At 41.0% G+C, this 18,041-nt stretch overlaps 1 protein-coding gene across 3 annotated transcripts in view; it reads right to left on the bottom strand.

The window, feature by feature from the left end:
* Positions 1–11,432, bottom strand: part of PLGRKT (plasminogen receptor with a C-terminal lysine) — a 31,690-nt gene extending 20,258 nt beyond the window's left edge. Inside the window, exons 1-2 of one of the 3 annotated variants that reach the window (XM_068423944.1) lie at positions 11,359–11,432; positions 10,914–11,000 (exon numbers count right to left, since the gene is read on the bottom strand). In XM_068423944.1, the coding sequence (XP_068280045.1) occupies positions 10,914–10,994 (81 nt within the window). In that variant the 5' untranslated portion in view covers positions 10,995–11,000; positions 11,359–11,432. Of the gene's footprint in view, positions 1–10,913; positions 11,001–11,090; positions 11,164–11,358 lie in introns of those variants that run through there. The other 2 variants (XM_068423945.1, XM_068423946.1) reach the window with 2 other exon arrangements.
* Positions 11,433–18,041: the final 6,609 nt, after the last annotated feature.

The raw sequence follows: 18,041 nt of genomic DNA, 5'->3' as shown, positions 1-18,041 counted from the left end.
CAAAATTCTCAGTATCTGCAGTAATAAAGGAACTTCAGCAAAGTTGTATATCCTAAGGACAGTAAGATCCATTATTCGATGCAAATCTCACAAAAACAATAACTTAAGTAAGGTGTACATATTTGTATAGAAAACATTTATCTTCTTAACTATGCAGGTAAAAATACTGCTTGTACTTTATATAAGCTAAAGAAGTAATCTCATTTTTCACTTGAACAAACGTTTAAAATGCTTCAGCAGTCTCTTGCACTATATCCTGTCACATATGTTACCACAGAACTTCTGTTTCTTAAAAAGTAAGAACTTCAAAAAACACTAGGAGGATAACTAGCTTATCAGATACTTCCCAATAAGAAACAAACTTAAAACTCCTGTTGAAAGATTTAAACTTATTTCTTACTGGGCAAATATAAACCTTACGATTGTTGTGTACATTTTCAAAATGACATTGAGATGAAAACCAAACACCAATATAAATGAAGTTATAACATGTTGAAACTTTGCTAGATAAAAAAATCTCACTTGTAAGACGATATAATAGCATTCACACAGAAATCAGTGTTAAGTCCTGCAAAACAGGTATTATCTGTATTTAAAAAAAAAAAAAAAAAAAAAAAAAATCACATTTACATAGGTATTTGAGCTGGTTAGAAATTGTAAGGTTGGAAAAGAGATGTTGCTAAGAAAGAAACACCATTAAGTGCAAAATAAATCCAGAAGAAAGAGTCATTACATATCAGCCAGCCCTCGCTTAACTGGACCTGCATTCTGTTCAGGTACTTCAGCTTCTGTGTTTGCATAGTCATGAGGATAAGGCTAGAAAGCATGTTCAGAAGCTCTTTAAAGTTAGCTTAAAATCAGGGAGCTGAAATAGATATTTATTTATCCCAATCAAGACCACCAGTGACAGATTTCAGTGCCTTTCTTAGTAACACATATAACGACAGTTACGCACTCAAAGCCTCCTAATATTTATCCCCATTCTTGCTTGCTTGCCTTTGCAATGGAAAAGACTCAGTATCTCTAGGATGTATGAGAAAAATGAGTGGATTAAAAAACACCACCAATGCACACAAAATTCATAATAGATGTGTTTATAGCATCAGACAAATACGATTTTTTCATCCTTTCCTCATAGGTTCTAATGCCTTTATTATTCTTACTACCACGCTCTGAACTTTTCACAACTTGTCTGCTCATTGAAAGAAGTATCAAAATCTTTCTCCCAGCAAAGTAATCAGCAGTGCAAATTGAGTAATTTATCGCCTGGTTAATAAATCCACAATTATATTTGCTTTTTACAAGAATCTGTGCTGTTGACTCAGTTCATATGCACAAGTATATAAAACCTAGGTCTTTTTTTAAGCTCCTGAAGTCTAGTCACTTATACCCAGTTAATAAATTTAACTTCTCCTTCTTGGATATAATACTCTGGACTGGTATTATATTACCAGTATTACATTACTTCTATTACGTATTACACCATTGCCTATTATTGCAGGCATTTTCCAATTCATCAAGACAATCAGAATACTAAACCAATCCTCCAATCTAAAATTTGACACAACATTTTGTTGAATTATGGCCAGATTTTATTTTGAGAAACTGCTGAGTGTCTGGATATAAATTGAATGTTCTGGTCCTTTTCCATCACTTATAATAGGTCTGACTTTATTTTTTTACTATATTATTACTTTAATTCAGAAAAAAGTCTAATATAATTTGGTCATAAGACATGGTCAATTAAGAAGCTTGCTACAGGGTACTGCTATACTTTCCTTTCAGATTTAAGGACAAATTGTTGAACATGAAGAGAAAACTGCCCCAATCCTTTAACTTATTGACATTCAATGCAAATCTCTTAAGGCAATGCAACCCTGGCAGGAAAGTAATGCAATCATGCTATGTTTTGCCTCTGAGTGCTGACAGTGTAGAGGAAAGAAAAAAAATGACATTAAGTTGCATTTATGCTTTCACTCCGTTTTTGATCATTTTTTAAATACAAATACTTTTGTCACACATCTTTTATAACATCAAATTACAATCTAATGAAATTAATGTCTACACATTAATGTTATAAAGTAATGTTCAAAAGCATATTCTTATGGGACCGAGAACATTAGTCATTTGCAGACATGGAAAACACTCAACAGCAGTTTCACTTCAAGCTGAATCATGAATGCATGTGCCATAGCTCATACATACAGTGTATAATGCATATGTCTTTCTCCATAGGCAAGAGCTGAAGAACAGATGAAAGCACAGAACACTTAAGAGTAATTTTCAAAAGTAGAAATCTCGTGATACATAGTTTGAATGAATTAAGTAAGTTATTTCTACAGGTACAGAATCTGCAAGAGTCAAATATGTTTTTGGCATTTCTGTGCTCTGTCCAAAATAATGTTATATTCCTTTTCATCTTTAAAAAGTCAGACTACGCATTACTGCACTGCAGGATGAGTTCCCCTAGCAATGCTTTATACTATCTGCCCAGCTATTCAACTCAAAAATTTTTACTAACTGGGGAAAAAATGCCTCTAGTTTTTATTTCCATTATTATTTTGCATCACTGCCAAAGCTTAAAAAAAAACAAAACAAAATCAAAAAACACCAAGAGGGTGGCGGGGGAGAGAGAGGAGCATAAATGTATCCAATTAGGTACAGAACTGCAGAGGAGCTTCAACACCAGTGTCTGGCCCTCATTAGAATAGGATAATGTACTCTTCCCATGGCTCAAAATGAACCTATATGACATTGTGGACCCCAAAAGAGGGAAAATATTTGAAAAACAAAAAGAGGCTGGCATGGATTTTCAGAAAACAAAATGCATTGTCAAAATAGAAAAATCAACCCCTTACTTTTCCAGCTTTACTCGATACTGACATTTTTTTCACCAGCCTTTCCCATGCCCACAGAGGGAGCAAGTCTGTAAACTCCCAAAGACTAACTGCTACAAAAGCAGATCTATGGCTGTTTCCTAACTATCCAGTATTACCCGGGGTGAAGAATGCACTTTAAAGTCTGACATAATAAAATAGGGAGAGAGAAGGGATGGCAGGGGAAGGGTAGTGAGACTATCCAGAGATTCATATTGCAGCCAGGAGGTTATAATAAAAAATTTTTATTATGGGTAAATACAAGATTTGTCAGAAGTACATTATTTTCCTAGCCTGTTTATTTTCTCAAAGGTTATGTGGCTCCCATCAAAGTTTAATTTGGAGGATTATCTCAGACTCCTCAATGCAATTATGCTTTCCCACAGAGAAGATTATCCTTTTGTCTGATAAGGAATTCTCTTGCTGGGAAAAAAAAACCCAAAACTCAACTGAACAAAACTCCAAATCACTCTGAAATGCTATTCCAAAACGACTACAAATCTGTTAGCCACATAAACGATTATATGCCCTAAGCACTAACTAGTCCCTTTTTCCCCCCAGTGCTTTTAGTGATTTTTGGCTCCTCCTGTATTACTTTCTCCTAAAAATGACATTGTTCAAGAATTCCTTTTCTCCGCTCTTATCAGTCTGATCTGCCCCTGAAAGTCTGGCAGAGCCAATCTGCTGTAGTCTTAAAGCAAGACTTTTGTAAGAAGCCTTGCCTAAGTAATGGTTATAGCTTTTTACTGGAATTGCTGATTTTGACCAATTTATGTACGTGTTACTGCTGGATACGTAATATTAAGCAGTGTTGGGGAAACTTAATTGTGAATACAGCAATATATATTATAAAAGTTTCAAAATATACAGGAGATTGTACCAAGTAAATTATTCCCAAGACAACGAGATTTTTGTTTAGTTTTCGCAATGTGACACGCAGGACGCACTGAGGCTTTCATTCTGAATTCCCTTTCTTGTGATGTTACTTCTGTATCAGTATCACTTACACACACCTAAAGTCTATCTAACAACTGTCAGTTAAAAGTTAGACAAAGTCACAGCTTGTTTCAACAGATTGCTGCTGTGCATGTGGTGCTCAACAGGAGTGCAGACATCAGGTGGTAACTCATCACAATTCTCAGTCTGGAAAGAAGCAGACGTGAGGAAATCCTGCCTCATAGGATCCACAAAATACAGTGGGCCACAGTCTGTCCCTGCTTCCATGGTGATCAGAGCATCATAGAATAATCCAGGTTGGACAGGACCACAGCAGGTCCTGCTCAGAGCAGGGGTCAGCTATGTGATCAGATCCGGTTGCTGTGGGCGTTACCCAGTCAGGTCTTGAAAACCTCCAGGGATGAGGTGTCACAGCTTCGCTAGGCCTTTGCCCCACTGCTAGGCTGTATTTGTGGGGGAAAAGGATTCTCCTTATATTCAGTCTGAACTGCTCCCCCCATCCTGTTTCCATGTATATGCACTATCTCTCACCCTTCTACAATCCACCACTGTAACACCCTGGCTCTGCTTTGTTGATAACCTCCTCACAGTTCCTGGGGGGCTGCTGTTAGATCCTGCACCTCAGAAGGCATCTCTCTCCAGGCTGGGTAAGTCCAGCTCACTTGGCCTCCTCTTAAGAAGTGCTCCAGCCCTTGACCAACTTGATGGTCTGCTGCTAAACTTGCTTCTTTTCATCTACATTCTTCTTGTATTGGGGGAGGAGAAGGGGGGCAAAAACTGGATGCAGTATTTAAATGCATTCAACAAAGCAATGAACAGAAGGCAACAGTCATCTTCCTCAACCTACTGGCTGCACTACTGCTTATAAAGCCCTTGTTGTTGGTCATTTTGACTTTCTTTGCTGTCAGGCTTTGCTGCTGGCTTATGCTCTGGTTGCTGTCTTCCAGTGTCCCCTGGGGTATCTCTACAGAGCTGCTCCCCAGTTGTCAGCCCCCAGCCTGTATTATTGCCAGAGGCTCTGTCTTGCCAGGGACACTAGGAGAAGGTTGTCCTTAAACATGTCAGCTTTCCTTAACTCCTTTATCCTCCAGAGCTGCCTCCTGTGGCATCTCACCTACCAGTTCCCTGAATAAGACAAAATCTGCTCTCCCAGTGTCCAGGCTCTGCACTGTGCTACCTGCCTTCCTCAGTCCCCTGATCTTGCCCCCACAACCAAGACTGCCTTTGATATTACATCCCCAAATCAGTTCTTCCCTATTTGTGAGTAACAAATCCAGCTGTGCACGAGCCCTGGATGGCCCATCCAGTACCCACCTGTATCAAACATTTATCCCTCTCATTTTCCAGAAATTTACTCAATTATGTCCTGCTTTATGGCCCTTCCAGCAGATGTTAGAGAGAATGAAGTCTCATGAGAACCAGAGTCAGTAATCCAGAGGCTTTCTTCAGTTGTTTAAAGGCCTCCTCTACTTTGTCACCCTGATCAGTGGTCTGCAGCACACTCCCACCGCAGTGTCATGTTTTGTGGCCTCTCCTCCAACCTTAACCCACAAGCTGCTTCTTCACATCATGGGGAGCCTTCTTGTCTTCCCTCCCTGTCTTTCCTTAAGAGCTTGTATCTATCCATTACAGATTTCCAGTTGCATGAGCCATCCTACTATGTTTCAGTTACTGCCATGATGTTGCAGTGTTGTGACCAGAAATAGCTCTTGTTCTTCCTGCTTGTTTCTCAGGCTCTGTACACGTGTACTTGTGCATGCAAAGGCCTCCTTTCTCCAGAACCATCAACACTGCAGAAACTCCAACACGCTGACACTCACAAAAGCTTCTGAAAGGACCACATATGTTCTAGACTTGTTTATTTAACATCTGCCATGATGGCAAAATGCTCCTATTGTGCTGCTACACTAGGAAGAAATTTTTAGGATGCCAGAATGTGATTTATTGTTTAGTTTGGAGAAAACACAGAGGTTTTTCATTTTCTGGGTTTTTTTTTTGCATTTTTTTTAAAAACAAGAGTAAAAATGCTCTGCAATAGTTTAGAGCATTCCCTTTGCTCTAAATTATTGGAGGAAGCAGTTCGTTGTTTAAAACCTGATCAGTATCACATTTAGCTATTCAACAAAGCTAGGAATTAAACTTTTCCATATGGTTTAAACTCCAGCTACACAATTCTTGCTTTTTGAGCTGACCTGCCCTCATTTATTTCACTTCACTAGGCAGTCCCCTATACAACAGATTTTTCTCTTCCATTCTCTGACCAAAATCAGTATTTCTATTTCTCCTCATTGCTTTTTTTTTGTACAGTTTTCCCACAACAGTATCTAGGCGAAAACTTCAATAGCTAGACCACATCAAGAGAGTGCTTAATCCCTTAGGTATGATAGTTATGCATAAAGATATCACAGTCAGATACGGCCTTCCCATTTTGGTCATCTCATGTTAAAAAAAAAAAGAGTGATATAACAAAACTATAAACTAGTCATCAATTCAGATCTCATTATTAATGATGTTGCAAGCTAATAAATGAAAGAGTAAGAAGGCTAGTCATTAAAGGACTTGGTGTATCACCAATTCTTTGTGGAGTTCCAATGAAAAATTTCTTCTCGTTAAGTAAGAGAACACCTTATACATCGAGATATAATTGAAAACAGTAACCAAGGATTTCAAATGCTACGAGGACTTATTTTTTAATTTCATAGACTAGAAACCACTGTTCACTATGCCACACTATTCCCACACATATCAAGATATCTTCATGTCATTCAACTCTCACATCATCACTGGGAAAATAACCTAAAAGACCCCTTATAAAACAAAATCTCAGCCACCTCCTCTGAAGGGTTACCTTTCATATAGTCCACTGAGTACTCATAAACAGACTATACACAGGAAACCTGGGAACTGCCTTGGTTTCCCCTGTGTAGAACTTCCTAAGCAAGGCAAGGAAAAGCAACTTTTTGGAGCCAAAAGAGGGATTACTTCTATAAAAATAACAGCAGGGCATAAACGAAAATCTAATCGGTTGGGGGGCAGGTGGGGTGTGAAGAGGGAGTGGCATAGTACTGTGTTAATAGGCTTCCATTCAAAACAAGCGAAAGCATTTTTGATTCCTCTACATGCATGAGAAAGCTTGGCAAAAATTTCACAGAAGAGGTTAGTCTTTTTTATGTCTATACCCTAGAGTAAAAGCCTTTAAGTTGCACTTACAATGTCTTTTACATATCACCACAGAAATATTCTTTTGTAGTGCAAAGTTAATTTAGTAAGCTTTGCTCTATGTAGTCCTAGAATCGAATTTATTAACAGTAAGAAATTAAATTTAAAATTTTAATCTGTACTGTGCCATGACCTTCTACATGATTTTGCTTATGACTCTAAATAACACTGCATGTAGATAGACAAGGTTGTTTTAAGGTTTTGTTAATTCTTTGAAGACAATATACTTATGCACTAATCGTACTTAAGCCTGTCTAATCACAATAAAGTCTTTAGCAAGCTTCAAAGAATGTGAATGCAGCCAGTTTCCTATGAAGAGACTTACCTGTTGGTCAAGGAATGTCACTGTCTAGAAATATCAAATAAAAAAAGTTCTATTTAAAGTGTTCTAATCCATACTAAGGAATGAACAATCAGCCGCAAATACTGCTGCATTCTTAGTTACCAGTTTCAAAACATGTACCTTTTTCCAGGTTGCCTTGTACATCTGAAAATGGCTTTCTTACTAGATAGCTCTTGAAATAGCTTTTTCAAGGTATACATTTGGGTTATTGAAAACAATGGCGAGGAATAAAAGTCTAACCAGAACAGAAAGTACAGAACTTAGCACTTCAACAAAAGAAATACAAGAAATTCCTGCTTTTAATTGTGTTAAGAGCACACACATATCTCATGAAAATAAATAATCTGCTATAAATACTCTGAGACCTGGAACCTCCTCTTACCCATTTAGCCACACCAAAAGCACTTAGCAAGGCCATATGCTAGGCTTGAGCTGTAGATCTGATATATTAAGTGTTTGGAAAGAATTTTGCAAGTTACACTTTAAGGAGCAGGCTCATGATAAAAATGAAGCCTCAACAAACTTCTACCATAAACAGTCTCCACTTGATACAGACTGCTATTTCATTCTGGAGCCATACCAAGACAATACAAATAACTGGAAAGTCCTTCAACATCAAGGCAAACTGACAGCTGAGTTTTTATTATTCTTCCAAAAAGCATTAAGATACAGTTTAAAAGGCCACAACCCCTTTTTTTCAGAGTTGTCCTGAGAAGGGTATAATAAAAAATATGCACACACCGTTACAATACCTTTTAACATTCTCTTATTCTGAAGTAGTCAAGCTGGTTTGGGTATCCAGCACACATCAGAGCAACTCGAAAACTGACCAAGCTTTAGCATGCACCCGTTTGGGATTTGGAGGGTTCTTTACCAACTTCTGTCATGTTACTTGCCTTCCTATTTTTGCAACAGTCTCCTTCCAACCTACAATCCTCCACAGAGGATAAGTCAATGACTGAACATCTTTGTATCTCCTCTCCATTCAGAGGAGAGAATATACCTTTTTTTTTCTCAAAAAAAAGAAAAAAAAGAAGTGTTCTGTCGTGGAAACTGACAGCACAAAAATCCTGTTCCAAACAATTTACAGTAACTTTATGTTATGACTCCTCCTTATCTACAAGGAACAGGAGAAGCCTTCACCGATTCTGACTGTGTCACCAATACCTGCTGTGTTTTGTTCCAGGCCAACCCAAAGACTTACTAGTTCGTTTCTGAGCAGTGTCACACCACCACTGCTAGTAGGGAGGGCATTCTAGGAGAAACAATTTTCATGACTTCTTGATCCACACCAATTGGCTTGGAGTAGCAATAGAACCCTATTCTGTCAACAGTGTAACCATGGGGTACTCCAAAGTACATTCAGAAGCTATGAAAAGCTCCAAGAGGTTTCGATCCCACATGTTGTTTTGGGATAGATTCACGTTTAAAACAAATCAGTATTTTTGATTCTGTCACAGCAAATACATCATATTGCTTGAAGTGGAAGCTTCTATTTTTATTAATAAATATGATGGTTTTTAAAGGAAGATGGGTGAACTGATAGCATCCAAATCCCAGTATTTCACCATACGAGAATATCTAATGCTTTAAGTTAAGCTATTTCATTCTGGTCCTAGCATGACCTAACTTCTCCAGATATTTCAACTTACAGTTTCTGTCTAAAAGCAAAATCAGGCTATACTATTTTCCACAAATAGCCTGAAAGTAGTTTGTCTAACACTAGACTCCAGACACATCACAGGTTTTACTCACATATGGAAAAGATATCTGGCAGTCTTTTCCTCTTCCCTACACTCTCTCTAAGCTCAGAGCGGAGCTATTTTCTTCCATCCCCTTATGACACAAAATGTAGTCCTCCCCTTGCCCCCACTGCATCTTTTGCACCTGACATAACTGCCCACTTTATGTCTTTTATAAAGGTGCAGGTTTTCTAACATGGCTGGTATGTCTGCAAACATAGTACACAGATCAGATATGATCAGGCATTTGTAGTGCTAGAAAGAAATCTACTATGTTGACTACTATTATTGTCAAAAAGAAGAAATACAACACAGGATGTTCCTAAAGAGCAACTTACAAAAATTTTGTATGCAGTCGTGAAAGGGCTTTTTTGTAACTGTCCTCAAAGTCTATTTTTGATGTTAGCCTGAGCATCTGAGCTAGAACTAGAGTTGTTGGGCATTTGGGGTCAAGAGGCCAAAGACTGTTTGCCATTCAAAGTCTGCAGCACCCTACAAATGCTAGCCTGAATTCAAGCTGTTTCCTCAACTCTGTCTTTCATTCTGCACAGCAGAGAAGCAAATCATAAAGCAAGCCTCCACTTTAACTTCACAATCATTCTCTCAAACTGAAAACCTTCCCATTATTTGGATTTCCAAAAACTCTGGGGGTGGAAGGAGCCTCTCTGTATAGGGAAAAAAAAAATTGTTCGTACACAAAATTTGTTGTTGCATCCAAGAAACATATAACTCAGCACAGAGAGAAAATGATGTTTATAAACCTTCCAAAAAGTTGATTTTCTTTAAACAGTTAAGAGCTATCCAGTATCTTATTATATCATCTTTCCTTATGCCATCTTCCTCCTTCTCAGCCACATTTCCAGGGTCACTTCCAGAGTTCAGTTTACAGTAATCCTACAAAACCTATCTGCACACTGCTTTGAAAACTACAATATGCCATCTACTGGCAACTTAATAAATTGGAAGTTCATCGATCACTGCTTTAAACATTTTACATTTACATGTATTAAATTTAAACGCAAAACTAAAGGGACAAACTCTAGCAAAGTCCTTCAGATTGCATTTTAGCATTTAGTATATAAAGAAGTTACAGATCATAAGATACCTAACAACAAATCAGAAAGCTGTAACTAATGCTACACTGCAAGTCCTGTTCAGCACAACTTCATGAACCTTAGTCCAACTGGTTTTCCTTGTCTTTCTCTGCTGCTGTTTTATTATTTTATGAAAGGGAATAAACAATGCCCTATGCCCTTTTTATTCTGAGGTTTCTAGAACAACGAACAGGTGTGTAGTGCCTTCCTAGTTACCTAACAACCTAAAGAAAGATCCGTTTGAAAGATTTTGCATAGTGGAAGAGTTGAAACATCTTTAACTCATATATTTTAAAAGAACAGTATCCATGTTTTAGTAACCACACTGTTAGCGATTCACTTTAACATATACATGTTGCTTAACACTGGAGTAGTCCAGTTGTCCTTCAGGGGACTGTTCAAGGGAAGTTTCCAATACTGTATTTTTTAGGGTCTGGCTACCATAAGGATAGTTTCCACTTCTACAACTTGTTAACACAGACTTTCAAGAAAGCCGTTCAATCCAGAGAGCAGGTGCTTTACACACCTGAACCTGCCATGTTAGATGACCACACTGGACCTGGCAGAGTGTGTCAGTGGAACACCTTTAACCCCATGACGCGGGCAGCCCTCAGCAGGTGACACCGCAAGCCCCGCTCCGTACAGCGGCCTTCCTCCAGAGCGTCGCCGGCATATGCGTTACCTGAAGCCGTGAGTTCATGAGCATAAACTCCTGCTGCGCTTTCAGGCTGTCGTTCATGGACTTCGAGAAGACGAACCCCATCGTGCCCTGGAGCACAAAAGAGACGAAGCCGGTGAGGCCTGCACGGCGCGAAAGGCGGGCGGTGCCGCGGAAGGCTCTCCTCCGCCTGGCCCGCACCTGGGAGGAGCCTGCCCCGGGGCGAGGGCAGCGGGCAGGCCGCGGGGCCGCGCTGGGGGCCGACCACTCCCGCGAGCCGCCCTTCACGCCCAACGGGCCTACGCAAGTCGCGCCCGCCTCTCTGCCAGTGGGCGGCCACCGGCCCGGCCCGGCCCAGCCCAGCCCAGCCCGGCCCAGCCCGGTCCGGCCCAGCCCGGTCCGGTCCGGCCCGGCCCGGCCCGGTCCGTGCCCGGCCCGCCCCACCCCACCCCACCTCTCCTCGTCTCACCTCCGGTAAAAGCGGAGATCGGCCACGGGCAGAGGGCAACGGCGGCAGGTCACCGGCTGCCCCGCCCCGCCCGCGTTGCCTGCGGCCGGCGATTGGCCGGCGCAGGTGGGCGGGGTTTCAAAGGACCGGCCCCGGGCTGCCGCGGCGGCCCCGCTGCGGCCGGTGCCGGTAGCGGGCCGCCGGCTCTGCGAACCCGTGAGGCGGACAGGACAGGACAGGACAGGACAGGACAGGACAGGACAGGACAGGACAGGACAGGACAGGACAGGGCAGGGCAGGACAGGGCAGGACAGGGCAGGGCAGGGCGCGGCCCGTGGGTGCTCCCTGAGAGAGCAGCGGGCGCCCGCCGCTTGAAACGTGTGTGGGGAAACAGCGCCGCTTGTAGGTGCCCGCGCCGTTGGTTTCTGTCGTAACCAGAAAGGCTTTGCCTTTTTTTGTTCTCTTTTTAAGCGTATTTCAAGTAAACGCCCTAAATTCTCCACCAGTCTGAAAAAATGAGGTTCCTTTCAAGTGAGACTGGTATCACATGTGCCCAGGGAGGTGGTGGATGCCCCATTCCTGGAGACATTCCAGGTCAGGTCGGGCAGGGCTCTGAGCAACCTGATCTAGTTGAAGATGTCCCTGTTCATGGGAGGGGCTTGGAATGGATGACCTTTAAAGGTCCCTTCCAACCCACACCATTCTATTATTCTGTGTTTTTAACTGAGGAGTATTGTGGCATTGAACGTTACAGGTTTCAGGCAACTTCAGAATGTAAACGTGTGAAGAAGCGATGGGTTTCATGCTGGTTGTTGCAGCTTGGGTGGGTATTAACAATGTGCTGGATGGAAAGTGCCAGTCCTGAGTGGGCTGCATGGAATTATCTTTTGTTTTTTTGTCTATAGAAGCTGCCCCAAGAAACTTCCAGGAACTCATATCCAATTTAAACGTATACACAGGCCCTGGCAGGTTCACAGCTTGGGCGTGATGCAACCAGGTATCAACTAGCAGAGAAAGGAATTAAATGCCTTTGACACTTAGGCTTCCTGTCTTACTCTGCCCTTTCATCATGTGTCAGAATGTTTTCATGGTGTCATCATCCATAATTAAAGGTTGACTTTGAAATCCAAAGAAATTAAATTTTCATAATTAAAAAAGTGTTGGGACAAAAATTATGCTCTGTCAGTTGGCTTTTTAAACAGTGATACAAATATTGGATAGGATTCTCATGATTCTTTTGTCACTGAAGAGTATCTGATTAAAGTTTCCAACACCAGTCCATGAGAATATATGGCATCTCAAACACCACCTCACAGTGGAATTTGACATCTCACCTTACAGCAAGAATTAATCAGCTTTTTTCCAGAAAGAGTCTTCTAGTTCACGATTCAGATGTAGTGAGTGTCATTTTCAAATACTTACATCTACTAATGTCTTGTCCTGCAAGTGATTCATGTTGTTAGTATTAATCCATTTTCTAAAGGCATACATTTTTGCAAAGGTTTTTTTTGAAAAAAATGTCTGAGAAGATACATATCTTCCCATTTTTCCTCCTTCCCCCTTTTTTAATGGCACAGCAAAAATAGAAAAGTAAGGAAAACCCATTTTTTTTTCTATTGTGGAAAATTGCTTAACATTTTTACTTCAAGTCTTTCCAAAAACTTGAATGTATTTTGGTGATATTTTGAAAATGCCTGTGACTTTTAAAAGTATTTAATCTCTTGACCACACATAATTTTAAATTGTAAGGAGATATAAACTTTAAAAACGTGACGGTATGATGTATTTTCAGCTCCAGAGGTTTGACAGACTAGTCCATGTCAAACTTTCACTGTCAATTTACAGTATAGAGTAAATGCTGATTTAACTCCTTATAGATGTAAGCACTTGCAAGGATGAAGGCACATGGCCCAAGATTCAGCATACACCTTTGAAAGTGAGGGTTACACCTTTGAAAACAAGGGTTTTGCCCACTATTAGTAGCTTTACTGAAGATATTATATTGCTCACTTGAATAAAATTCCTTGCATAAGTCTTGGTTTATCTAAAGTAACTAGCTACCAATCATAGGAAAGGAACATTGAAAAGTTCTGTTCTGGCAAACTTCTCTGGGGTTTAATGTGTGCGTAAGTTTGTATCTAGAATCAAAACATTTGCTGTCATAAAGACACAGTGAATGACAGCAACAGCCCAGGGAGGGGGAAACAGGGAAGCTGGCTCACAAAATGGCAATCCTGTGCAGAGAAGAGGAGGATGCATTGAACTACCTGTACTTAATTCTAATTGCCAGTGATCCAAGAAGGTAGTAAGGTTTTGTGGAAGGATACATGGAAGTCTGGTAGACAGAGGAGTGATGAGTGGTTGCGTAAAATGTTATGAAAAGTGGAGATTAGCATAATTATCGGGAGGAACTGAAAAAATTAATACGTGGGGGTGTACTGAGAAGGAGGGAGAGAGAAATGCTGTAAGAAAGGATCAGAGAGTGAGAAAGCAGATGAGGACAGAAAAAATTATAATTAATATATGAAATTACGCACTGCTGATTACAGACCTGTCTATCCGTGAGTAGAAGAATCCATCCTCCAAGTACGTTGGAGTAGTGGCTTGTGTGATGAACACGAATGTGCCATGGAACTCCCTGAGGTCTTGCCTGCTACGGGCGCAGCAGAGATCCAGGGGAGAAATTTCCTGCCATACTCCAGCTCAGCGCAAGATGTCAGTACTGCACTGGCAGCCAGTGATAGGCATGTCTTTAATTAGGCTTCATTGGAGAAAATTGTAATTGATGGGTCTCTCACTGGTAAATTTGAGAGAATGTAATTTTCCTTCAAAGCAGGTTACCAAAGATATCATCCACTCCCACCCACTGAGCCCCTTGCAGCCAAGCAAACCGTTTTGGTCTGTCCAAATTCTCTTCTTGAGCAGGAAGATTATTTCAGAGTCTGTACTGCAGCTCTAGTATTTCTGTGGAGGTGTTAACATGATGGGGCAGCAGATTTCAATAATATAAGAATAGAGAACAGGGAGGAAAGTGGCTGATTGCTAGGGAAATGGGGCTAGTTTCTGAAGAAAGGATTAAGGATTTAAGAAGGAGTGGAGAGAATGGAGGCTATTTTTGCACAAGGCATAAAGAGCCCCTGTGGTTTATGCATGGCAGGGGAGGCAGGTTTGAGCTACACCAGGCTGCAGACACTGGGGAGAAGCCCAACTGCAACAGGGGCTGTGACTCTTACCTCTCCTTGCTGATACCTGCTTGCTGCTCCAGACACGAGCTGAACAGTATGATTTCACTGATACTGGAAATATTCATGGCACCACACTAGGGGACATTGCCTGTCCTATTCCAGTTCCCATGCCCTCAGCCACATTGCTGCTCTTCATTTGAGTGGCTGTCACAGGAAATCAGAAATACCTCTGAAGAGCCACAATCTGTGAGGTCATGATATGGAGTCCACAGAATAAAATCAGACAGTATCACATATCACATAGTGCTGTTGGATTGTTGACATTTCTGAAGGCGGGCAGTGTTCCATGAGTCCAGAAAGCTGTAGGGATTGCTGCCATTGCAGAAGACCCTTGTGCAGTCATAAAAACATTTCGTAGTAATGCAAAACTGAAAGCAATTAGCCAGGTAGTCATGTCTCCTTCGTTCTTGTCATCTAAGGAACCTGACCATGCACGAGTCCATGGGACCTGATGAGGTGTATCCGCAGGTCCTGAGAGAACTGGCGGATGAAGTTGCTAAGCCACTATCCATAATTTTTGAGAAGTCATGGTAGTCCGGTGAAGTCCCCACTGACTGGAAAAGGGGAAACATAACACCCATTTTTCAAAAGGAAAAAAAGGAAGACCTGGGGAACTACAGGCCAGTCAGTCTCTCCTCTGTGCCTGGCAAGCTCATGGAGCAGATCCTCCTGGAAACTATCCTAAGGCACATGGAAAATAAGGAGGTGACTGGTGACAGCCAACATGGCTTCACTAAGGGCAAATCGTGCCTGACAAATTTAGTGCCCTTCTACAACAGGGTTACAGCGTTGGTGGATAAGGGAAGAGCAACTGATGTCATCTACCTGGACTTGTGCAAAGCATTTGACACTGTCCCACATGACATCCTTGTCTCTAAAATGGAGAGACATGGACTTGATGGATGGACCACCGAATGGATAAGGAATTGGCTGGATGCTCACACTCAAAAGACTTGTGGTCAACAGCTTGATGTCCAAGTGGAGACCAGTGACGAGTGGCGTTTCTCAGGGATCAGTAGTGGGATCTTTGTCAGCGACATGGACAGTGGGATTGAGTGTGCCCTCAGCAAGTTTGCAGACAACACCAAGCTGTGCGGTGTGGTCGACACGCTGGAGGGAAGGGATGCCATCCAGAGGGACCTCGACAGGCTTGAGAAGTAGGCCCATGTCAACCGCATGAAGTCCAACAAGGCCAAATGCAAGGTCCTGCATGTGGGTCAGGGCAATCCCAAGCACAAATACAGGCTGGGCGGAGAATGGACTGAGAGCAGCCCTGAGGAGAAGGACTTGGGGGTGATGGTTGATGAGAAGCTCAACATGAGCTGGCAATATTGGTGCACTTGCAGCCCAGAAAGCCAACTGTATCCTGGGCTGCATCAAAAGCAGCGTGCCCAGCAGGTCGAGGGAGGTGATTCTGCCCCTCTGCTCTGCTCTCATGAGACCCCACCTAGAGTACTGGGTCCAGCTCTGGGGGCCCCAACATAAGAAGGACATGGAGCTGTTGGAGCGAGTCCAGAGGAGGGCCACGAAGATGATGAGAGGGCTGGAGCACCTCTCCTATGAAGACAGGCTGAGAGGGTTGGGCTTGTTCAGCCTGGAGAAGAGAAGGCTCCGGGGAGACCTTATAGCAGCCTTCCAGTATCTGAAGGGGGCCTACAGGAAAGATGCGGAGGAACTTTTTACAAGGGTATGTAGTGATAGGATGAGGGGTAATGATTTTAAACTGAAAGAGGGTAGATTTAGATTAGATATTAGGAAGAAATTCTTTACTGTAAGGGTGGTGAGACACTGGAACATGTTGCCCAGAGAGGTTGTGGATGCCCCCTCCCTGGAAGTGTTCAAGGCCGGATTGGACGAGCCTTTGAGCAACCTGGTCTAGTGGAAGGTGTCCCTGTCTGTGGCAGGGGTATTGGAACTAGGTGATCTTTAAGGTCCCTTTCCACCCAAACCATTCTATGATTCTATGATCTTTTAAAAAAGATTTAAATTATAAGATGTACTTTCTCCACAAGTAGTTGGTCCAAAAATAATTCGATCTTAGAAATTTTGGTTGTGGTACTTAACCAAAAAAAATTAAGTAACCTAAAAATGGGAATAACTAAAACTTGTGCCAATGCAGATTTTTATTGGGTAAGTTAAATGTGATTTTTACATTACAAGAAAGAAAAACGGACATAGAAGAATAACTAGAAGAAATGTTTGAAAGAAAGCAAGTGTTCTTTCTCTTATCTTTATATGTAGTGCACTTGGATGAATCAGTTTGAATTTTACCATAACAATTTGGGTGTAAAACAATTCATTATCCACTTCAGTTTCATAATCCAGATTAAAAAGGAAGAAAATCATGCTAGAAATAGCCTGTAGAATTAACATTTTGAAAGGAGGTTACATCTGTATCAGTCTGCCTCATTGATTCCATTGAACTGGAAAGATTATCTACAAAATTAAATTCCAAAATCTATCAACATTTTCCAAGATGGAACAGCAAATGCTTATTTAGTACCTTATAACTTTAAAGCTGCTAGTTCAAAATAGTTAAATAATTTTAAAGAGATAAAAATCAATGACCTAATTTCATAGTCTTTAGCAAACCAATTTCTCGGTTTTACCATAGCGTATTTATCTGAGTACACTACAAGTGTACTGACTGTAAACATGAATGACTGTAAGACTTTTTTAACCCCATGATAACTAATTCTTTAACTTGTGACAATGGCTTATTTTTATTTTAGGAATGAGTTCAGCAAGAAATCCAGATTTCTACTATCTTATGTTAATGACAAAAAATAATTACATCCTTGAAGATTTTTGGGTTTTGTTTTCCTCTTACTATTTGACTTTTGAAAAAAAGGAAGTGCGTGAATATATATATGTGTGTGAACTTTGAAAATCCAAGCACATACAAAGAGGGAATATAAACCTTTAGCTTTGACACAGCATTTTTTTGTTTGCAGTAAGGGAAGTCCCAATGTTATCTCATCTTCTTAGTTAACTAAAGCATTTATCAGCTTAGTAAAGTTGCTCTTAAACTAGAAGCTTCCTCTTCATTCTGGGAATGTTTTTGTACTCATTTGTTGTTCTTACTGGAATGAGACTTCTCAGACTGATTTGTGACTGTTTTGTCTGGTTTTGTGACTGTTTTGAAGCTTTATTTTTATGTACACTACCCAGCTGTATAAATAAATTTGCCATTTCCAAATGTCATGTTTATTACTAAACAATTAAAAGCTTATTAAAATATTAGCTGAATTAGTTGTACTTGTTACCTTCATGTCTGGCACCAGTTCCCATGACCAGTGTGTCTCTTCTCTGAACTGCAAGGACAAAACTGGATGGGTAATTTCAATTCCTACTCATCAAATTCCTGATTATTTAAAAATCAATATCCAAATTCCATTGTTAATTTAGGTGCTGAAATCTGCAACTGGAGAGGAACCCACTGGGTAACAACATGTGGAA

This window comes from Nyctibius grandis, chromosome Z (genome assembly GCF_013368605.1).
Source record: "Nyctibius grandis isolate bNycGra1 chromosome Z, bNycGra1.pri, whole genome shotgun sequence".
NCBI lineage: Eukaryota > Metazoa > Chordata > Aves > Nyctibiiformes > Nyctibiidae > Nyctibius > Nyctibius grandis.
The sequence above is the reverse complement of the archived record's forward strand: the minus strand, read 5'-3'. Positions and strand labels throughout refer to the sequence as shown.